This window comes from Neoarius graeffei, chromosome 2, assembly GCF_027579695.1.
Source record: "Neoarius graeffei isolate fNeoGra1 chromosome 2, fNeoGra1.pri, whole genome shotgun sequence".
In the NCBI taxonomy this organism is placed as follows: Eukaryota; Metazoa; Chordata; class Actinopteri; order Siluriformes; family Ariidae; genus Neoarius; species Neoarius graeffei.
Genome location: NC_083570.1, coordinates 86531360 through 86554653, shown reverse-complemented (window position 1 = coordinate 86554653; position 23294 = coordinate 86531360). Strand labels below are relative to the sequence as shown.

Here is a 23294-nt window from a genome sequence, read left to right as displayed (position 1 = left end):
GGCTTGCCCTCTCCAGGTTGGTGGAGAAGTTCTGCCTCAAGTGGAGGAGTTTAAGTATCTCGGGATCTTGTTCACGAGTGAGGGAAGGATGGAGCGTGAGATCGACAGACGGATCGGTGCAGCCTCCGCAGTGATGCGGTCGCTTTACCGGTCCGTTGTGGTGAAGAAGGAGCTGAGCCAAAAGGCGAAGCTCTCAATTTACCGGTCGATCTACGTTCCGACTCTCACCTATGGTCATGAGCTTTGGGTAATGACCGAAAGGACAAGATCGCGGATACAAGCGGCCGAAATGAGTTTCCTTCGCAGGGTGGCTGGGCGCTCCCTTAGAGATAGGGTGAGAAGCACAGTCACTCGGGAGGAGCTCGGAGTAGAGCCGCTGCTGCTCCACATCGAGAGGAATCAGCTGAGGTGGCTCGGGCATCTTTTTCGGATGCCTCCTGGACGCCTCCCTGGGGAGGTGTTCCAGGCATGTCCCCCCGGGAGGAGGCCCCGGGGAAGACCCAGGACACGCTGGAGGGACTATGTCTCTCGGCTGGCCTGGGAACGCCTCGGTGTTCTTCCCGAGGAGCTGGCCGAGGTGTCTGGGGAAAGGGAAGTTTGGGCTTCCCTGCTTAGACTGCTGCCTCCGCGACCCGGTCCCGGATAAAGCGGAAGAAGACGAGACGAGATAATATAGTGGGCCTATTTGGGGGGAAAGTCCAGGGCCGTTTTTTGGTCCCAGTCCGTCCCTGTGGGGACTGGTGATGGGACTCCTGCCTCTTAACTGATTCAGATCATTTGACTCGGCTCGGAAGCGAATCTTTCGGATCCCTAAAATACCATCTAAATAACAATATACCAATACTTGATATTTTATAACAAGCTATTTAAATAATTGTTAAAGCAGCTGACCAATATGAGTATGCATTGGTAATAGAGTTATTATCCCTGCATTTATGTTATCCTCTGTGAAGAGTCGACTCCTGTGAACGACACATCACTCGTGGCACTAGTTCTAACGGACCGCGAGATAAAGGTTTGGGAGATAAACCTTACTGATGCTCTTGGTAACTTAGATTTGTGAGATGCGAGTAAAAAAAAAAAAACAAGGACATGTGTGGGAAAACTGAAATAAATATAAATAGACGTGTAATAAATAAAGTAATTAGTGACGGTGGCTCCGCCTATCGCTTGTAATCACGTGACCGTCCCTCAGCTCTGTTGTGGAGTTTGGGGAAGTTGGTGAAAGCTGCTTCAGCTTCTTGTTCCATTAAAATTACTGTCCTGTGGCTTTGTTTGAAAAGAAAACGATGGCGGAAACGTCTTTCGTGATCTCAGTAAGCGTCATGACCGTGTTTTGGGGCATTATTGGAATAGTGGTGCCGTTTTTAATTCCCAAAGGACCGAATCGCGGGTGAGTTGATTTTAGCCTCGGAGCTAATAAGCGTTCCTGGACCAAGAAATTGAAGTTATTGCATTTTATCTGAAAGTGTGTCGTATAATGAATGATTTAGGCATTTGATGATAACTTATCTGAACATGATATATAAAATATTTGACATTGTTCTCGACTTAAACTTAATTCTTAACAAAGTTAGCAACCAGCTGGAAGACGTAAGTCACGTGATGAAGTTTCACTACTGTATTGAATAAACTCGGACACACTTTCAGCCTGGTAGATCACAAGGAAAGGAATGGCTATAAAATGATCTGTAGCTATGCTAATAAACTAGCTGGTTGTAGATATTATTAACACTTTTTAAATAATTCCAGAACGAATGTTTAAAAAAAAAATGGAAACTGGCTGTAGGGAAAGATTAATCATCCAGTCTCCTTCCTGATATAAAACACCAGCTAGAGGCACCAGGAGTCACGTGACAGTCAAATGACCTGAGATCAGCTTCAGCATGGTTTTCTAGTAAATGTTTTTCAACTAAATTTTTTTTTTCAATTTCTTACATGTTGGTTGAATGACATTTTCTTTTATTGGACCACAGAGTTATTGTGATCATGCTGGTGCTAACTGCAGTTTGCTGCTACCTCTTGTGAGTATAATTTTCAGTACTACTATAACTACTAATACCAGTAATAGCCTTAAGTTTTACCCATATAAATGGGATGTTGTGAAGCCCCCTTCCTGAAACTACTATATAGTTTTCACATAACTATCATGACCCCCACCTTTTTTTTTTTTTAAATACTCCTGGTTGGCTGAATGTCAGACATAGCCTTTGGGTACTGGCTTTTCCATCAGTATTGATTACACAAAAAACACAGGCATGCCCATAGAGCGTTCACAGAAAACTCAGTTGATTATAGGTTCAGTATTGTTGTGTGGTTCTGTATGAAAAGAGCATCTCATCTCATTATCTCTAGCCACTTCATCCTGTTCTACAGGGTCGCAGGCAAGCTGGAGCCTATCCCAGCTGACTACGGGCGAAAGGCGGGGTACACCCTGGACAAGTCGCCAGGTCATCACAGGGCTGACACATAGACACAGACAACCATTCACACTCACATTCACACCTACGGTCAATTTAGAGTCACCAGTTAACCTAACCTGCATGTCTTTGGACTGTGGGGGAAACCCATGGGGAGAACATGCAAACTCCGCACAGAAAGGCCCTCACCGGCCACGGGGCTCAAACCCGGACCTTCTTGCTGTGAGGCGACAGTGTTAACCACTACACCACCGTGCCGCCCCAATAATAATAATAAATTGTATGGCGCGTTGAATCCAAAATTGAAAAAAAAAAAAAATTCAAGTATTTCTAATGAATTGCATTATTGAAATCTCCAATTGGTTATTGTTAATAATGCTAATGATTTATTTGTATAGCAGTTTTAAACAGTTCAGCATACTTTATGTAGAAAATGATGGGGGCACATTATTGAAATAAATATTAAATCTAAAATAAGTACAACAGTACAATATGAAAATATCCCAAAGTTTAACCGTGAATTAAGCTTAAAGGAACAGTCCACCGTACTTCCCTAATGAAATATGTTCTTCTCTGAATTGAGACGAGCTGATCCGTACCTCTCCGAGCTTTGCGCGACCTCCCAGTCAGTCAGACGCGCTGCCACTCCTGTTAGCAATGTAGCTAGGCTCAGCATGGCCAACGGTATTTTTTGGGGCTGTAGTTAGATGCGACCAAACTCTTCCGCGTTTTTCCTGTTTACATAGGTTTATATGACCAGTGACATGAAACAAAGTTCAGTTACACAAATTGAAACGTGGCGATTTTCTATGCTATGGAAAGTCCGCACTGTAATGACAGGCGTACTAACACCTTCTGCGCGCCTCGACAGCGCATTGATAAGCGCGCAGAAGGTGTTAGTACGCCTGTCATTATAGTGCGGACTTTCCATAGCATAGAAAATCGCCACGTTTCAATTTGTGTAACTGAACTTTGTTTCATGTCACTGGTCATATAAACCTATGTAAACAGGAAAAACGCGGAAGAGTTTGGTCGCATCTAACTACAGCCCCAAAAAATACCGTTGGCCATGCTGAGCCTAGCTACATTGCTAACAGGAGTGACAGCGCGTCTGACTGACTGGGAGGTCGCGCAAAGCTCGGAGAGGTACGGATCAGCTCGTCTCAATTCAGAGAAGAACATATTTCATTATGGAAGTACGGTGGACTGTTCCTTTAATATTATCCGAGACAAATCTATTGTTTTTTTTTTTAAATTTTATATATAAAAAAGTTGTACTGTGAGTGAACTTTGGGATTACAGGTGGAGATGCTTCAGATCATGCGTGTGTGAAGACAAACCATTTAGAGCTTTCAGTGTTAAGCAGAAATACTTGCACCCCATTAGATGAAGAGGAATGTTTGTTTAATTAACCACATGGGGGCAGCACACATACTGTACATCCTGGTTCCTCATCAGTGGGTTTTCCCAGATTAACACACTTTATCAGCAGACACGTCTACACACACACTTCTATGGGGTGTGTGTACTCTGTCAAAGCGTGATGTCATGTAGGATGCTTGTGATGGTGAATGGTCTGTTGTTGAAGAGGTTCTGTATTTGTTTTGATCTCATGCTTGCTCGCTTGTTGTTTAGCTGGCTGATTGCGATTTTGGCTCAGCTGAACCCACTGCTTGGGCCAACGCTCAGCAATGACACCATATGGTACCTCTTTCATCACTGGGGATAACTTTTAATCATAGTCTCCTTGTTTATCAGGTAAGCATGCAATCACATTACCTCTTTCACGTTACAGTATTAACTGGTTTGAATCCGTAAATAGTTAATCGTGTCCTCAAATTTCTCTCTGCAGGGGTGTGTGTTTGTGTGTGTGGCCAAAAGTTCATTTCACTTTCTGACAAAGGGAAAATGGAATCCAAATGGCACCTGTGTTGGGAGTAAGATGTGATGTATAGATTTACGTGCTTGTCTTTTTGAAGGAAATAATGAACAAAATGAACTTTTTTTGTATTTCTGTCCATTGCCAAATCTGTATCCTTTCTTTGGAGTATATTTACTCTGTGCCTCTATTGATGCATTTCCTTGTCCTAATATAACTAAAAACATTAAAAATCTCGATGTAATTTATTTCAGCTTTTTTTTTTCCCAGCAGAACTCATATTTTGGGTTATGAGTATGAAATGTTTTAAAGGTAAAACACAGAACTTATTTAATGCAGTAAGCAGATGTCTAGAATAACTGTATAGCACAACTTCATATTCTAAAAGGACAAAACCTGTTAAATTCACACTAGGGATGAGCAATATGTCTATCAATTTTACTGCGGATACTACATATCAAATTGGTTGCTTCCAAAGTAACTGTTAAAATGTTTTTTTTTAAAATCTGTTGTGATACTGCAGTGTGTAAGGAATATGTGAAATAATCTATCATGATATTAGTATTATATCATCTTGCCCAGCCCTACATCAAACTCTGACAATGTGGTTTTCAGTCACTGCAATCTTCCTTTAAAACACAGTAGTTTTCTGCACTGGGTGCCGGACAGCAGGAAGCCTCGGGGACCTGCTCATCATAACGTGTCTTTCGGGATTCTAGGCCGGGAACGCGTACACGCACACTCTTCTTTGTGTACACGTGTGCTCGAGAGGCTTCCGCTGGGTGTCTGCTCTTTGGCTTGGCACACAGGGCAACAGGCTGTAAGGCCTTTCTTTCTGCAAGTGGTGCAGGATAAGACAAGCTGGCAACAGAAATCAGTAGAGCAAAGCTGATACTGGTCCCATGGAGTCCCACAGTACCTACAATCTGAGAAAAATGAGACATAGGAACAAATGGGCTACGCTCTAATTACAGTGCACCTATATGGGTAATAAAATGGCCATGAGTATAGATACAAGGTCAATGTTCCTAATAGTAGCACCATCGTGTGTGTGTGAGATTTTTGTATCAGGAAAAAGGTACAATATGCACTTTTTATACAATACCTGAGATGATGTCATCGTTGAATGAGATTGCATAACGTTCATCAAACACAAAAAGTTTGCCCCGGTAAAAACCATCAGGAAACTGCTCCAGATACTTGTGAATGCCACCCTTCAGCTGGTATACTTCTTTACATACATCCTGCACAATCACACGCCAGTTATTAACCGACACCGAAAATACACAGATCTTATTCTGGATCTTTGAATTAAAACTCACTTTTGAACGGAGATATGCTGACCCTCGTTCACACCGTATGCCCCCAGTGCAGTACATTAGTACCTTCTTATCACGAAATAGCTCCAGGTTCTTGTCCACATAATCAGGGAAGTAGCTGAATTTGCGGATATCCGGCGCCAAGCAATTTTTAAACTGGCCCTAAAATATAGTTCATGATTGACTCTGATGCTATGTAACAAGTTTTCTTATATTGATGGAAATTCACCACAGAGGCTTACTATTTTACTCTCGTAGAAGTTTCTACAGTCCAGTAGAATTGTATCACGGTTCAAGGAACCATCTTGCAGCAGAGATTGCACCTCTTTGTGGAATTCCTCAGGCTCCAAATGTGTTCCTGTATGGAAATGTATAGCACTCAACATCACCTACCATATAAGGTGCCTTGTGTAAGTATTCACCTTGTTGAAATTTTGTAATGTTAAAATATATTTTGCACCATCAAATGGTAATAATCCCAAATAATTTAAATACAATTCCAAGTTTTGTAATATTACAGAATGTGGAAAAGTTCAAAGGGGGTGAAAACTTATGTGAGCCACCCTGCAGCAAGGTCATGAAACTTGATTCTTTTCTACCTGCTAATCTGTAGGAGATCATATCTGGATCCACACCCATTGGGACGATTTCTTTATACACTCCAACTTTAAGGTCAGGAAAGCACTCTGCACCACCTTCACTAGTCTGAAGATGAATGAAATACATTTTACAACCAGACGTCGCGTACGAGAATGCAGTGCAATATGGAGTAAACTGAATTTGTTTACCTTGAAATCTTCCACTTGCATTACTTGGAAAATGGGATGTGCCAGCATTGCCTTGATATAAAGGCTTGTGGCTGTTTTGGTTCCACCAATTGTTCCATTGATGCCCTCTGTGGCCACACGTACCTGCAAGAGAATAATATGCAGTGCACTGAAAGACTTACCACAACAATACCTCAACTAAGAAAAACCCCCTGTTTACCTTGCCGGTGAGGTGAAGCTTTGAACACAGCTCATTCTGCCAGTCACGAATGAACCTGGGCTCTTTTATCTGACAATAGCAGTAATATAAGATGACTTCACCTGGACCTCTGCAAGCAATCACACAGATACAGCATAAACATGGAGTCATGTATACATAGTAATGACCAAGGCCTGCAGAATAAAACCTACTTGCTCAGCTCATCCTCAGAAAGGTGGCTTGTATCAGGCATCCAGGAGGCAGCATCATTTGACTGACAGTTATTCTGATGGTCATGTACAGAGCCATCGGTGTTGGCCTGTTTCAGCAACTGATCCAGAGCTGCAATGGTGAGCTTGTCGATCTCGATTGCATGGACGTTGGAAACATGTTTGTGGATGGATGAGGGATCTGAGAATGCCTCGTCACAGCAGCACCAAAGTGATGTGTCTAGTTTAGATGTTGGAATCTTCTTAGACCCCACAAATGTTGCAAAGGTCTGCAAATAAGAGAAAAGTTAAATTAGAATAGAATGCCTTTGTCACTATACACATGTACAATGAGATTAAAGCATCTCCAATAACAGTGCAAACAGCGTGTAGAGAGAGGGAGGGAAAAAAGGGGGGGGGGGGGGGGGAGTGTGTAAGGTGCACAGTCCTGAGGTGTATGTGTTGTGTTACACATAATGGAGTGAGGTATTGCTCATTGCACACAAAGTATTGCACAGAGAGAGTCACATTATAAATTATTGCACGAGAGAGTCACATTATAAAATAAAATATTACACATTTATGAAGTGTTGCAAGGTAAGGTAGGTGCACAGACTTGGTGTGTGTGCTGTGTGTAAGGTGCACAGTCCTGAGGTGAGGTGAATGTGTTGTGTTTCACATTATGGAGTGAGGTATTGCACATTATAAAAGTATTGCACAGAGAGAGTCACCTTATAAAGTACTGCACACTATAAATTATTGCACGAGGAGAGTCACATAGTAAAATAAATAGACTATAAAGTCAGAGCATATCCGAGTTCAGGGCAGTTATGTCTTTTGGAAAGAAGCTGTTTTTGAATTTATTTGTCTTTGTCCTGATGCACCTGTAGCGCCTCCCTGACGGCAACAGGTCGAACAGATCAAAGCCAGGGTGGGAGCTGTCCTTGATAACGTTCTTAGCTCTGCTAAGGCAGCGGGAGGTGTAAATGTCCATCAGGGAGGGGAGAGGGCAGCCAATGATCTTCTGTGCTGCCTTAACTACCCTCTGGAGCCTCTCCCTGTCTACAGCAGTGCAGCTGCCATACCATACTGTAATAAAGTACGTCAGCAGGCTCTCGATGGATGAGCGGTAGAAGGTCAGCAGCAGGTTGGAGTTTAGGTTGTATTTCCTGAGGACTCTCAGGAAGTGTAGCCGCTGCTGAGCCTTCTTAATGACTGCTGTGATGTTTACTGACCAGGAAATGTTGGCAGAGATGAGGACGCCGAGAAACCGGAAGATGTGGACCCTCTCCACGTACTCGTTGTTGATGTAGAGGGGGACTAGGTCGGTGCTGTGCTTCCTGAAGTCAACAATGAGCTCTTTGGTTTTCTTGGTGTTCAGAGCAAGGTTATTTTCTGAACACCAGGCTGCCAACTTCAGGACCTCCTCTCTGTAGGCTGCCTCGTCTCCCTTTGAGATGAGTCCGACCACTGTGGTGTCGTCAGCAAACTTGACGACGAGGTTGTTGTTGTGGTTCGAACTACAGTCGTGGGTGTAGAGGCAGTACAGGAGGGGGCTCAGCACACAGCCCTGTGGAGAGCCGGTGCTCAACGTGTGGGTGGAGGAGAAGTGGGGGCCAAGTCTCACAGCCTGGGGCCGGTTAGTAAGAAAAGTCCTTTATCCAGGCACATGTGAGAGTGGGGAGGCCGAGAGTGTCCAGTTTTCTAATAAGGATGTCTGGAATTATTGTATTAAAAGCTGAACTGTAATCCACAAAGAGTATGCAGACATAGCTCTGCTGCTGCTCCAGGTGATTTAGCGCAGAGTGGAGAGCTGCGGCGATGGCGTCCTCTGTGGATCTGTTTGTGCGATATGCGAACTGGTAGGGGTCGAAGTCTGGGGGGAGGTGGTCCTTGATGTGCTGAAGAACTAGTCTCTCGAAGCACTTCATGATTACCGGGGTGAGAGCCACAGGACGGTAATCATTCAGGCTGGTAACGGGAGACTTCTTCAGCACTGGGATTATTGTTGCAGATTTTAGGCAGGGTTTGATGACTGCCTGAGCCAGGGAGAGGTTAAAGATCCTGGTGAAGGTAGGGGTGAGCTGGTGGGCGCACGCTCTGAGCACCTTACCAGGTACACCATCTGGGCCGGCAGCTTTCTTGGGGTTCACTGCCAGGAGCACCCGTCTGACATCGTGCTCCTGTACAGTGAAAGGAGTGGTGTGGGAACTGTGTGGTGGTGGGGGCAGGGCAGGAGCAGATGAGTGCTGCTGAGATGTTTCAAAGCAAGCAAAGAAGCGATTTAGCTCCTCTGTTAGCGGCGCACTCCAGTCTCCTGTTGGCGCATCGCAGTCTCTGAAGTTTGTGATGTCCTGAATGCCCTGCCACACCTCCCGTGTGTTGTTGCTGGACAGGTGGGACTCTATGCGCAGCCTGTGGTTCACCTTGGCTTTATTTATTCCTCTTTTCACATCAGCTTGAGCGGCTCTGTACAGAGCTCTATCACCTAACCTGAAGGCAGCATCGCGAGCCCTGAGGAGTGAGCGGACCTGGCTGGTCATCCAGGGTTTCTGGTTTGGGAAGGCCCAGATGTTTTTATCCACCGTCACATTCCCGATGCAGAACTTGATATAGTCCAGCACCGTTTCTGTGAATGTCTCCAGCTCCTGGTGTTCAAATAAGTCCCAGTCTGTCTGTTTAAAGCAGTCCTGTAGTTTGGAGAGTGCATTGTCAGGCCAGGTTGTGATAGACCTTGTGGTGGGCTTGGCTCTGCATCTGAGGGGAGTGTAGGCTGGGGAGAGCAGGAGGGAAAGATGGTCTGACTGGCCTAGGTGGGGGAGGGGTGTGGCTCTGTACGCGTGCTTGATGTTGGAGTAAACATGATCCAGAGTGTTCTCCCCTCTAGTAGAACACTTAACATGTTGGTAAAACTTCGGCAGTACAGTCTTCAAGTTGGCCTTATTAAAGTCTCCTGCTATTATGTGAACACCGTCAGGGTGGGCCTGCTGCTGTTTGTTAACGGTGTTCAGCAGGAGAGAGAGCACTGTGTTTACACAGGCATCGGGTGGAATATACACAGCTGTGACAATCACTACAGTTAGCTCTCTTGGTAGGAAAAAAAGGCCGGCATCTTACAGACATGTACTTGAGGTCTGGGGAACAGTGTTTGTCTATAATTGTTCCATTGTTACACCAATTATCATGCACGTAAATACAGAGCCCCCCTCCTCTGCTCTTACTGGAGTCTTCATTCCTATCCCAGCGGAGCAGAGTGCAGCCTGTTAGCTGCAAGCTAGCATCGGGTATTTCCGGATGAAGCCAGGTTTCTGTGATAATTAAAACACAGCAGTCCCGAACATAGCGATTTCCAGCGAGTTGCAATTCCAGAGCATCCGTTTTATGCACCAGGGATCTGGCATTGGAGAGATACAGACTCGGTAGAGGTGGCTTGTGTGGTTGTTTTCTTAGCATAGCACCGGACCTGCGGCCCCGCTTCTGCTTCCTCTCCCTCCTCTGTCTGCGCCACCTCCTAGACCCGACAACAATCCACGGAGAGCCCGGCGGTCTCGCTATGTCATCTGAGATGTTATGCATGAAGAGAAAGTTGCTCGAAACAGATATCTGGTGTTGGTCACCGATGGCTAAAAGTGTCTGGCGGGTGTACTAGATGTTTGCAGAACCGATGCTGCACAAACAAGCAAGAAAGAAATACAAAAACAACAACAAAAAAAGAGCACTGAAAAGGAGTAAGTCGCTGCAACCACGCGCGCCGCCATCTTGTAAATTATGATAATTATACATATTATAGAAACTCTGGTTTAACACCAATATCAGAGCATTACTCCAGGCCAGGGATTCAGCACTGAGGTCACAAGACAGGGAGGCCTACAGGAAGGCTAGAGTGGACCTGAACAGAGGCATCAAGGCTGCTAAAACAAAATACAGAGAGCAGATATGGCCCTTTTCCACTACCCTTTTTCAGCTCGCTTCAGCTCACTTCAGCCCGACACGGCTCGCGTTTCGACTACCAAAAACCAGCACGACTCAGCTCGTTTCAGCCCTGCTTAGCCCCTAAAACTTGCACGGTTTTGGAGTGGGGCTGAAGCGAGCCAAGCTGTGCCGAGTGAGGTTGGGGGCGTGAGCAGACACTCCCCTGTGCACTGATTGGTGAGGAGGAGTGTCCTCACATGCCCACACACGCCCCGCGAGCGCGCTGGGATCTGTAAAGACCGCAAACCCGGAAGAAGAAGAATTACGAATTACGAGAATTTCTGAAGCCTTATGCGCCTCGCCTCATCTATACGCTCTTGCCAGTATCTGTTGGCGTTGTCGGTGACAACAAGCCACAGCACCAAGACCAGCAACACTAACGACTCCATGTCCTCCATGTTTATTGTTTACTATTCGGGTCGTGAGACTACCGCTTAAAAGCTCACTGAATCAGTGACATACAGAGCATCGTGGACGAGTTCGCGGCGCGCAAGGCTCGTCGTATGCCCTTCAAATAATGCGTGCAGTAGGCTATTGATGTTTTATTATGAGCCATGTACAGTATGTCACCTAATGTTTTTTTGTTTCTGAGTTACATGTTCGTTTGAAGGACTTAATGTACAAAATAACATAGTTGCACCCCGTAGTGTTGAAATTGGTAAACACCGCAGTTGCGGACATTTTGTAGCCTAAAATGATGTATAAGCTTTAATAAAGGGCCCGGTCATTTGCCCCGCCCCCGGCCCGGCTCTGACTTGTTCCGCCACTGTCACTGATGTCACTGTTTGCGCTGCTTAACGACATCACGTGACGTCCACCCACTTTCGCTAACTCCACCCAATGTGTCCACCCACTTCCAGCCAGCACGGTTCAGCGCGGTTGTAGTCGAAATGCAACTCCAACAGCCCCACTCAGCTCGACTCAGCTCGACTCGGCACGGCTCAGCCGCGTTTGTAGTGGAAAAGCGGCAATAGAGGCCAATTTCAGGGAAAACAACCCCCACTCCATGTGGAAAGGCATCCAGAACATTAGACTACAAACAATGCCACAACACCCCCTCTCCACTGACATTTCTCTTCCAGACCAACTTAACATCTTTTTCTCCCGCTTTGAAGAGGACAGCAAACAGGCAGAGGACACACAGCTGACACCATCAGAGCATGACCAGCCCCCCACCATCCAACAACACCAGGTACTGCGAGTCCTGTGAGGCATCGACACCAGCAAAGCACCAGGACCGGATGGAGTACCAGGGAGGGTGCTGAATTGCTGCTGTATTTACTAACATCTTTAACTGTTCGCTGCAGCAAGCCACAGTCCCTTCCTGCCTGAAAACTGCCACCATAATCCCTGTGCCCAAATCCTCTGCCATCACAGGGTTGAATGATTACCGGCCTGTGGCCCTGACACCGGTGATTATGAAATGTATGGAGAGACTGGTGTTACAGCATGTCAAGGCCCATATTCCACCTGGCTTTGACCAACATCAGTTCGCCTACAGGTCCAACAGATCCACAGACGACGCCATCTCCATCGCCCTCCACACCGCTCTCAGCCACATTGAAAGTCCCAAAACGTACATCAGGATGCTGTTTGTTGAATTCAGTTCGCCATTTAACTCCATCAGCCCCAACTGACTGATCACTAAACTGCAGACACTGCAACTTGGAACCTCCCTCTGTCTGTGGATCAAGGACTTCCTGACTAACAGACCCCAGCATGTCAGGATGGGCACCTCCACATCCTCCACCATCGTCCTCAATAGTGTTCCTCAGGGCTGTGTTCTGAGTCCAGGCTTGTACATGCTGTACACCCACAACTATGTCACCACCCATGGCTCCAACACCCTCATTAAATTTGCGGACGATACAACCATTGTTGGATTGATCAACAAGGATGACGAGGCACCATACAGGGAGGAGGTCCAAGCACTGGCGGCCTGGTGCAGTGACAACCACCTCAACACCAAGAAGACAAAAGAACTCATCATTGACTTCCAGAAGACAAGGACCACACGACACTCAGGCCTGAGCATCAATGGGGAAGAAGTGAAGCGGGTCAAAAACTTCAAGTTTCTCGGACTGCACATCTCAGAGGACCTGGGCTGGACTGTGAACACCACCCACATTATTAAAAAGGCCCAGCAGTGTCTCTTTTTCCTGAGAACGCTGAAGAGGAACAAACTCCCTCCACCTCTGCTGAAAAACTTTTATCACTGCACAGTAGAGAGTGTCCTGACTTATGGATGTACGGTGTGGTATGCCAGCTACACCGCGTCCGAGAAGAAACAACTGCAGCGGGTCATCAAGACTGCTCAGTGGATCATTGGCTCCCCACTCCTATGCCTAGAAGAGATCTACTCGAGCTGGCTCCTCCAACGGGCCACAAAGATCCAGGATGACCCCGCCCACCCAGGACACTATTTTCCAACCTCCCCTCTGGCAGACTCCGTCATGAGAGCCCGCACCAACAGACTGAAGAAGAGCTTCTTCCCCATGGCTGTGAAGAGATTGCTGCAGGAATCATGACCCCCACCCCCAACACGCACGAACGCACGCGTGCGCGCAGACACACTACTACCTCCCAGTCAATGGACAATAACTCTTGCACCTCAAATATAGACTGCACCTTTAATACAGACTATTTATATATGTTTATCTGCACTTTACTGTTTTTACTATTTACGTTTAATATATTTTCTTGTGACTGTGACATGTAGCTGCTATAAGAGAGATGCTGCCAAACAGAGTTTCACTGTATTCTTGTACAATGACAAAGCTTCTTCTATCATCATCATCATCATCATCATCATCAGGAGTAACAAGTCAGGTCAGAGTTTATTTAGCATTTGCATCATATATTTGGTTGGAATGCTTGGAGTGAGGCTCAGGATCAAGAGGCCAAAGGTCACATGATGCTACCACCAGCAGGCTTTACTGGGGGATTGTGTTCTCAGGATGATGAACAGTTTTGGGTTGCCGTAGTGCTGAAAAGATCAATATAGTTTCAGTTTGGTATCATCTGACCAGGGAACCACATGTTTTTCCACATATTTTCTGATTCTCCAACATTTGGCCAACTCCAAACAGGATTTCATCTGATTTGTCAGTCTTCTATAAAGACCAGGGTTGTGGTGTGTCTGGCCTATGGTTGTCCAGCTGTGCTGTGGATCTCTCCAGCTTCTTCATAGTTACTCTTGGCTTCTTGGTTGCTTGTCTGATGAATGTCCTCCTTGCCTCGTCGCTGACTTTTGGTAGACAGCCTCCTCGAGGTGGAGTTTTCCTTGCGTCACGTTCTTTCCAGTTTTAATAAGGGATTTAACAGTGCTCCATACAGTGTTCAAAGTTTTCCTCCCCCCCAGAACACTGTCTCAGGCTTATTCTGATAGCTCCTTGGTCTTCACAATGCCAAGTGTTTAGGTATATTCCCGAACAAACTCCGAGGTCTTCTAGATGTCGTCAAATACTTAGGCACTCACAACTTTTATGTTTTTCACCTCATCTCATTATCTCTAGCCGCTTTATCCTGTTCTACAGGGTCGCAGGCAAGCTGGAGCCTATCCCAGCTGACTACGGGCGAAAGGCGGGGTGCACCCTGGACAAGTCGCCAGGTCATCACAGGGCTGACACATAGACACAGACAACCATTCACACTCACATTCACACCTACGGTCAATTTAGAGTCACCAGTTAACCTAACTGCATGTCTTTGGACTGTGGGGGAAACTGGAGCACCCGGAGGAAACCCACGCGGACACGGGGAGAACATGCAAACTCCGCACAGAAAGGCCCTTGCCGGCCACGGGGCTCGAACCCGGACCTTCTTGCTGTGAGGCGACAGTGCTAACCACTCCACCACCGTGCCGCCCCTAGCTTGATATTAGAAATGCAAAAGTTGTATCCCCTTTCTTGAAGATGTCTGTTCGTGATGGGTCTTGATACACTGACACCAGCCTCAGTCCACTCCTTGTGAAGCTCTCCCAAGTTCTTGAATCGACTTTTCTTGACAATCCTCTCAAGACTGCGGCCATCCCTGTTGCTTGTGCACCTTTTCCAGCCACCCTTTTCAGCAATGACCTTTTGTGGCTTACCCTCCTTGTGGAGGGCATCAGTGATCATTTTCTGGACAACAGTCAAGTCAGCAGTCTTCCCCATGATTGTGGTTGTGTGTACTGAACTAGACCGAGAGATACACTGTGTTCATACTGTTTTACTCAAACTCAGAATGAAAATATTCTAATATTTTGAGATGGGTTTTTTTTTATGTTTTTGTACTGTATGCCATACTGATTAAAATGAAAATAGAAAAATGCTTGAAACATTTTTGTGTAATGAGTCTATAATATATAACATTTTCACTTTCTTAAATAACTGATGGAAAATATTGAACTTTCACAATATTCTAATTTTTTGAGATGCACTAGTGTGTGTGTATATATACCTGTGAGTGTTTAGTCTGTCTATTTCTTATCTAGAGTGTTTATACTGTTTATATTGTTTCAGTTATTCTATTTTTATTTATTGCATTTCCTGTTTGCACCGTGGGTCAGAGAGGACTGAAATTTCATCTGTGCTGTATGTCGAGCATGTACAGCATATTTGACAATAAACTTGACTTGGGTGGGTTTCCCAAAAGCATCGCAGCACAAAGATCATCCTTAAACGATAGCGCGAGCAGCACAAATGAACGCTTTCTCTCTCTCTCCTAGTTAAGATGCTCTTAGTGTTAAGAAAGAAAGCATAACTTTATTCATCACACACTTGTGAAATTCCTCTCTGCATTTAACCTATCTTAAGCAGTGAACACACACATACCCAGACCAGTGGGCAGCCATAGAGGCTTTTGGGAAACCCACCGCAGACTGGTTCGAGCTGCCAGGAAGGATATAGTAACTCGTAGCAACTCTGTACAACCGTGGTGAGCAGAAAAGCATCTCAGCATGCAACAACAGAAGACCACATTGGGTTCCACTCCTAACAGAATCAACAACATGTTCCTATTAAAGTGGCCGGTGAGTGTATAACGTAGCAATAAGACCCACCTTCTTCTTTATGTAAGAGTAGCATTTCCGAGTGGTGGAAATCTCTGATTTCTTATGTTTAATGATGGCAGGATTAAGACTCTCGACGTCCAAATGAATAAGAGCACTTTCTCCCAAATCCTCACCGTCTATCATCATAATGTCAGTCAACTGAACTCAGGAGTTAAAAACACATGGGTAGGAAACGGATGGGCTTCTTACAGTTACACAGACTAATTAACTCACTATAAAACAAATCTCTAATTTCTCTATTTACTCGTTAAATATATATATGTATAAAAAAGAGCAATGTTATTCATTTAAAACTTCTCCCTGCACCACAAAAGGCTCCGTCAGACTAAGATAAGGATTAAATCCAAATATCTCCAAACGCCCTGCATATGTACACTACCTAGGGTGTTCAGAAGTACATTTTTCACACTTCATATAGTGCACTCGAAATTCTCCAGGTTACTATTTGAGATTCATCCCAAACAATAGCTTTTTGTACTTCCGGTTAGGAGCCACTTGTAACCCGGATGTGTTCCTCACTGAGTCCAACCGCTTTTATTTTCTCAGCGGTGGCTAGCTGCAGAAGCTAACACTGAGGCGCCGTGAAAACAACTTAAACGAGTTAAATAGGTAGTGAAATTTAAAGAAGGTTAAAAAGCTCATCCGGGAGGTTTACGCCCGATTTGAGAAGAGCTAAAGTTCGGGGTGGAGATGTCTCGGAGAAGGCACAGCGACGAGAATGATGGTGGGTTGCATGTGTTTTCTGTCAGGTTAGCTAGCTGGCTAACTGTGTGTATGGTATGCCAAGCTTTTGTCTGTTTCCACTCGAATTCCAACCCGACCCGCCTACTGTTGGTTTATTGGTTGAATAGCTCACGAGCCGTCCACTGATTGGAGGAAGAAACCATATAGGTTCCGTCAGTCAAAGTCTAGACCGCGGGTTTTGTCGATATACGGGTGGGTATAAAAATGAGCGTTAACACAATTCTGGTGCTGATTTTAGCTCGGGTTTTTTTTTCTTTTATAATACCTGAATGGAAATTTGCTCAACTCTAAACTAGTGTTTAACATATTGTACACATAAAGGATTTCGCTAGTCAGTTAATAGGTATTCCAGTGCCATTATGTTTAACTTTCCCAGAGCAAAACATATAAAACAATGTACTACTTTTTTTTTTTTATGATACAACTCAAAAGGCAGTTGGTTCTCCTCCTGGACGGTTCATCCACTGATGAGCTCTTACAGCTCTGCTCCCAGTGTAACACTGAATTATGGACAGTGTTGGTCAAAAGGGGTGTTTTACATGATGAGCAGAAGCATCTGGAAACAAAGGGAGCACTGAGGAGATGGGTTTGTTGCAGAACCACTGAAACCAACTTCATACTCTGGGCCTGTGTGTAACTTCCATATTAGCGAATAGCAAAGATAAAATGCATGTCTGCACTACACACAGGGCTGTACAAAAGTCTTAGGCACATGGAAAGAAATGCTGTAGACCAAAAAATGTCATCACATGGCATTTATCCAGAGCGATGTACAAGAAGTGCTGAGCTTCTAGACAAGAAAGTTCTAGTAACAGCAATACCTAGTGTAATACTCTGAACTATCAATACTCCGCAAACAGCCAAGGAAACAAACCAACCATACAAGGTACAACTAAAATAGAGAACTCAAATGGCTAACCCCAGGCTAGACCGTACACAGCCTGGGTTGGTCTAGACCGAAACACAGTTACAGAGTGGGCAGGGGAGAGGTGCAGCCTGAAGAGGTGAGGCTCCAGTCTGCGCTTGAAGGTGGTCTTAAAAATACTATAGAAAGAAAGAAAAAAGAAAGCACAACTTTATTCATCACACACTTGTGAAATTTCCTCTCTGCATTTAACCCATCTGAAGCAGTGAACAAACACGTGAGCAATGAGCACACACACATACCCGGAGCAGTGGGCAGCCATGCTAACAGCGCCCGGGGAGCAGTTGGGAGTTCGGTGCCTCGCTCAAGGCCACCTCAGCCCAAGGCCGTCCCGTATTAACCTAACCGCATGTCTTTGGACTGTGGGGGAAACCGGAGGAAACCCATGCAGACACGGGGAGAACATGCAAACTCTACACAGAAAGGCCCTCGCCGGCCACTGGGCTCGAACCCGGACCTTCTTGCTGTGAAGCGACCGTGCTAACCACTACGCCGCCGTAAACAGCAGTGTAAGCCCATCTCAGTGCTACTTTAACTCTTTACCCCTTAAAGTGCATATCCTGGACCAAATTATTATTATTTTTTTAAGTATGTCCCTTTACACACTCATCCAGAAGGGTAATTTTGCATAAGGCCATCTGTCTACAGCAGGAAAAAAAAAAAAAAAACGGGTCTGGAAAAATCCCAAGGGAGTCTGGAGCCAGATTTGTGACGTCACCTGCGGAAGTGCCAGCAGGCTGCGAGAGCTTGCACGGTTTCAGTGCACAGCCTGTGTAGACCAAGTTTAGCAGCTAGTGATTTTGCGTCGGAATATGGAATTGTCACCTGAGCGCAACGTGGGAAACGATGAGTACTAATCCCATCAAGATTGGTGTTGCTACACCCTCCTACGATACATCTGTTAACCATTTTAATAATTGCATGATAACGTTGAAGAAATTTGCAGAAAACCACCAGGTCGTTTTCTCATAAACAAACCAGCGCTGATGTAGGATTCAGAGGGAGGCGTCCCGCACGTGACGTCACAAAAATCAATGTTTCCCGGGAAATCCAAACGCCAAGTTTTTTCAGAGGCGGACCAATTCGCCTCAAATGGCTTGATTTCAACTGAATTTTTCTGGTATAGCGCAAGGTAAAAAAAATTGCCCAAAATGCAAAATGTGACACATATTTGACCAAAGTTTAATATAAAATAGGAGAATTACATTGATCTTGCTCCTGAATTTACCTGTGATATGCACTTTAAAGCAGTTGGTACAGCCACCCTTGTATATGTATATACTGTTCACCCTTAGAACATATTAACAAGAAAAAAAGTCTAAAGACAAGGTTTTGTTCCAGGGCTCTACATTAACTTTTGAAACCACTTGTCCTGTCGGGCAAGTTGAAAGGAAATTTACTTGTCCGAATGTGAAGTTGACTTGTCCAAAGAAAAATTTGAGGAAAAAAAAACACAAACTATTTGTAATAAACTAATTTCACTAGAATTACTTTAACACAATCTATTCACTGAAGAAAAAAATTGGACTCCATCAATCATAATTTATTTATGAGAAATTGAAAACCAGAAAATTAAAATTGTATATATTTTCATTTTTAAATTATTAACTTTGAATATATATCCTCCACTGATTAATTGTTGTTGTCTAATTATTCATTGTGGCTCCTGTATGGTATTTAATGGTTGCGATGAAAGTTGCGGTGTTTTTTAGGTTTTTGTTGCGATTACATTGCAGGAGGAAGTGAAAGTTGCGAGAAATTGTTGCGATTTTCTCTTTTTGTGATTAAAATTGAGTATGTTAAATATTAAGTTATTACTGAAAAACTATTGATTAAAAAAACAGACACTGAGAAATGGTCCTATAAACAACTTTACCAATATAAAAGATTACCAGGACTACAGAAATGCAGAAAAATAGGCTTTACTTATCCAAATACACCTGTTGGTTCAAAAGTTAAAGTGCAGAGAACCTCACAGCACAACATGAAGTTACCTTAAAATATAATATAAATGCCTCAGCTTTCATGTAAGAAAAAAAACTATTAATACTAGTACTGTGTGCAGGCAGTCTCTCCTGAAGACTAAATTATACAATAATTATAAACTAATAAAATAAATGGCTCAGGCTTCATATGCTGCTTTTCCACTACCAACGCGGCTGAGTTGGGCTGAGCCGTGCCGTGCTGAGTTGGGCTGAGTCGAGCTGAGTGGGGCTGTTGGAGTTGCATTTCGACTACAACCGCGCTGAACCGTGCTGGCTGGAAGTGGGTGGACACATTGGGTGGAGTTAGCGAAAGTGGGTGGACGTCACGTGATGTCGTTAGGCGGCGCAAACAGTGACATCAGTGATCTTTTAAGCGGTAGTCTCACAACCCGGATAGTAAACAATAAACATGGAGTCGTTAGTGTTGCTGGTCTTGGTTCTGTGGCTTGTTGTCACCGACAACGCCAACAGATACTGGCAAGAGCGTATAGATGAGGCGAGGCGCATAAGGCTTCAGAAATTCTCGTAATTCATAATTCTTCTTCTTCCGGGTTTACGGTGTTTACAGATCCCAGCGTGCTCGCGGGGCGTGTGTGAGCGTGTTAGGACACTCCTCCTCACCAATCAGTGCACAGGGGAGTGTCTCCTCACGCCCCTAGCCCCACTCGGCTCGGTTTGGCTCGCTTCAGCCCCACTCCAAAACCGTGCGAGTTTTGAGTGCTAAGCAGGGCTGAAGCGAGCTGAGTCGTGCTGTTCTGAGATAGTCGAAACGCGAGCTGTGTCGGGCTGAAGTGAGCGGAAGTGAGCTGAAAAAGGGTAGTGGAAAAGGGCCATTAGAAGAAAAAAAAACCAATTTGAACAGAATCTCACAGTATGATGCTGAAGCTGCCTAAACAATGGAAAATAAAATACCATTTTGGCAAAAATGTTGGCATCCATTAATTTCTTGTATTAAGTAAAAAATAATGTAAAGTGCACACAGTCCTTCACTGTAAACGTAACACAGTTTCAGTAACAGAATTTAAGCCTATATAAACACTGACTCGCACATGCTGCTTCTCTTGAACGTATACATGGAAGTAAGGTGGAAGGTAGTTTGTCGACGTCACCTCAAGACGACGCCAACGATTGGTCAAATTTGTGGGAAAGTTGCGGTGATTGGATATAATTGCAACACCGCCCTGAATTTGCGGGGATTGGTTGAATTTGTGTTGATGTTGCAAATTGCAACATCGCGAAATCCTGGAGGGTCTGGTAAACGACCGTTTACTTTTCAGCTCAAATACACGAAGCGGTATTGGCCGGTTTCGCAAGCGGAATATTGCGCATGCGCACATCGCTCTTTCCGAAGAGAAACATCCGGCGATTCATCAAAACAATATGTCGAGTGAGATGCTTTGGAAATCATGTGAATAAATTTTTGATATGTAACCCGAATATCGGCGTATTTTGGCACTTGTCCAATCGGACAAGTAACTGAAACGATGAACTTGTCCGACATAAAGGATCACTTGTCGTGGACAACCGTTAATGTCGAGCCCTGTGTTCGTATCAGTTTTCTCCTTCGTTATGTTGAAACAATCAAGACACGTACTTTTTTTGAAAAGAGGGCATATGACAGAGTACAAAAATCACTCAGTTATGTTTCAACATTCACCAACTCACAGGTAGTGTCTGAAAGGTGAGTAATACCTGTGTGAAAACCAATCTGCACATTTTTACATGAAGAATTCATGCCAAATGGTGTACAATAAATGATCACTGCAACTTTCAGTCAGAAAGCTTGTTTCACTCTACGTATGTCGAGGCAAATTCAGAGTCGTCAAGTGTCGTCATTATGGTGCATATACGCCGTCGTCATTATGGGGTATACACGGGGTTGTCAATAAGGGGTAAAGAGTTAAAAGGTAACGGTATATTTTATAATATATGGCAGCCCCTTCTTGATCATCTTCCCAGTGATCTTGTTGATCTATTGCAGAAAGAGTGTCCATGCCTCGACTTTACATATGCCATCGGCTTTTGAATCTCTTCCTTTGACATGACCCGAATGCAAACAATGACGTATATAAAATTATATGACCCCGATATGTGCTGATGTAACCCGTGAATGTTAATTTTTTTTTCTTTTGATTTGGCAAGATCTGTACTGTATGGTGTATATAAATAGTCGTCTCAGGTGCAGTTGTATAAGGAAATGAGCTGTAGGTTTTACTGAGCATCTTACAGAACCAGCCACAGTTCTTCTGGACACTTTGACTGTCACACTCGCTTTTTAATTTTGCACCAAAACCCAGCAGCCTTCATTATGTATTTATTTTTTAAATCTGAAAAGTGCTCTTATGTAATATGCTGCTCAGATACAAACTTTTTTTTTTTTTCTGTAACATTTAATTTTGTGCTGGAAAATGAACATTTGGACTCTAAAATGTTTTTGTCCTGACTTGATAATGTAGAAGTCATAAAATAGAAATCTATAACAAAGTTTGTATGAAATAAAATGGGGGGGACTAAGACTTTTGCACAGTACTGTGTGTGGTGGTGTTATGCTGCTTAATTACTTGCATTCATCTCATGCCACAATGCCTCTGTTAGCCTGTGTCAGGCCCTGTCCACACGGCAACGGATTCAGGTGAATCTGATAAAATTTTTTATCGTTTCGGCCTGGCGTCCACACGGCACCGGCGTTTTGGGTGCCCCAAAACGAAATCTTTTGAGAACGGGTTCCAGAGTGAAAAAATCTGGCAACGGAGCCGTTGCGAAGTCGTCTGGATGAGTAGAACGGATTTGTTTACGATGACGTCACAACCGCATCACTAGAACAAGCAGCACTCTCGCGCGCATCATACGTAACAACAACAGAAATTGAAATTGTTTACACATCAGAGATGCCTACTAGTACGGATTGGCCGTATTTTGTACGGAAAAGTTACGTAAATACGATGTTACGGCAAACAGTGTTATTCTGTACGGAATTATTATAAAGTCTTAAAAAATTCCAGTGAGTTTTTAAATGTCCAAGCGACTTTTTCAATCCATGCGCGATTCACGGCTAGGCTATTTATTTTTACGACAACCGCACATGCTGTGTGTGACATGCGCAGATTCCGCACATTTGCTTGCGCTATTTTCGATACGGTAGAATGGCCGTGCATTACACCCAGTCAAAAGGGCAATGGATACGTGCACTGCAAACTGTGTAGAACTGACATTAACATCACTCATGGTGGTCGTGATGACTGCACGCGGCATGTCAACTACAAAAAAAACATATGGAGTATGCTGAAATGGTGAGTCAGGCGGAAAGTAAATCTGGGGGTATCCCGCAGTTTTTTACGAAATCTGTGGATGAAAAGACACGGAACGTGACACGTGCTGAAGCGGTGATGCGGTAATACTTTTGAGGAGTTACATTCAATACCTATGCTTGGAGTTGAACTTGCCGATTAGTGCCATGAAATGTGAGTTAAACTTATTCAGTTTCTTTTTACGTCTGATTTTTATTCACTGAAATATCAAACACTGGCTGTACTTCTTTAATTCAAAGTCTTTTCAGTGTTGCAAGTGCAAATGTACATGTAGTATGATCAAAAACAGAATTTTATGATTAGTGTTGTTGGGATTGTGGCAAAAAATTGATCATTCCACTGTTTTAAATACAATTATAAATGTCATTTTATTTAATGTCTCTTCTGAAGCATTATGCTGAAGTATTTATATATTGGGACATTAAGATAATGTCGGACTCTCTTTGGCATGAAATAAGAAATTTTTTTTTTAATTTTATTAGAATCCGTTAACAGGTAGAACATTTTGCCAGGC

At 44.1% G+C, this 23294-nt stretch overlaps 3 protein-coding genes across 4 annotated transcripts in view; 2 read left to right on the top strand and 1 right to left on the bottom strand.

Annotated features, from left to right (window-relative positions):
• The first annotated feature begins 1182 nt into the window (after nt 1-1182).
• Nucleotides 1183-4547, top strand: atp6v0e1 (ATPase H+ transporting V0 subunit e1). The gene is made up of 4 exons (XM_060915129.1): nt 1183-1393; nt 1977-2024; nt 4056-4178; nt 4273-4547. The coding sequence occupies exons 1-3, from the start codon at nt 1290-1292 to the stop codon at nt 4147-4149; spliced, it is 246 nt and encodes an 81-aa protein (XP_060771112.1). The 5' UTR covers nt 1183-1289; the 3' UTR covers nt 4150-4178; nt 4273-4547.
• Nucleotides 3808-16172, bottom strand: LOC132881988 (thiosulfate sulfurtransferase/rhodanese-like domain-containing protein 2). Its single transcript, XM_060915128.1, has 9 exons — nt 15807-16172; nt 6797-7083; nt 6606-6714; nt 6407-6529; nt 6218-6323; nt 5861-5976; nt 5622-5780; nt 5405-5543; nt 3808-5225 (listed from the first exon to the last, which is right to left on the bottom strand). Exons 1-9 carry the CDS (start codon nt 15942-15944, stop codon nt 4993-4995), a joined length of 1410 nt encoding a protein of 469 aa, XP_060771111.1. The 5' UTR covers nt 15945-16172; the 3' UTR covers nt 3808-4992.
• Nucleotides 16173-16325: 153 nt separating this feature from the next.
• LOC132881985 (nuclear cap-binding protein subunit 1) overlaps nt 16326-23294 on the top strand; it is a 45759-nt gene continuing 38790 nt past the window's right edge. For both annotated transcript variants that reach the window (XM_060915125.1, XM_060915124.1), the window contains exon 1: nt 16326-16542. In XM_060915125.1, coding sequence (XP_060771108.1) covers nt 16509-16542 — 34 coding nt within the window. In that variant the 5' untranslated portion in view covers nt 16326-16508. The remainder of the gene's footprint in view (nt 16543-23294) is intronic.

Bases quoted from the DNA above. Each gene is read 5' to 3' on its own strand.
- LOC132881988 (XM_060915128.1), bottom strand. From the start codon at position 15,944: ATGATGATAGACGGTGAGGATTTGGGAGAAAGTGCTCTTATTCATTTG. The intron at 6,530-6,605 runs GTAAACAGGGGG...ATTCTCTTGCAG, and splicing joins AGCTTCACCTCACCGGCAAG to GTACGTGTGGCCACAGAGGG. The intron at 5,977-6,217 runs GTAGAAAAGAAT...ATTTCCATACAG, and splicing joins GATCTCCTACAGATTAGCAG to GAACACATTTGGAGCCTGAG.
- atp6v0e1 (XM_060915129.1), top strand. From the start codon at position 1,290: ATGGCGGAAACGTCTTTCGTGATCTCAGTAAGCGTCATGACCGTGTTT. The intron at 1,394-1,976 runs GTGAGTTGATTT...ATTGGACCACAG, and splicing joins CCCAAAGGACCGAATCGCGG to AGTTATTGTGATCATGCTGG. The intron at 2,025-4,055 runs GTGAGTATAATT...CTTGTTGTTTAG, and splicing joins GCAGTTTGCTGCTACCTCTT to CTGGCTGATTGCGATTTTGG.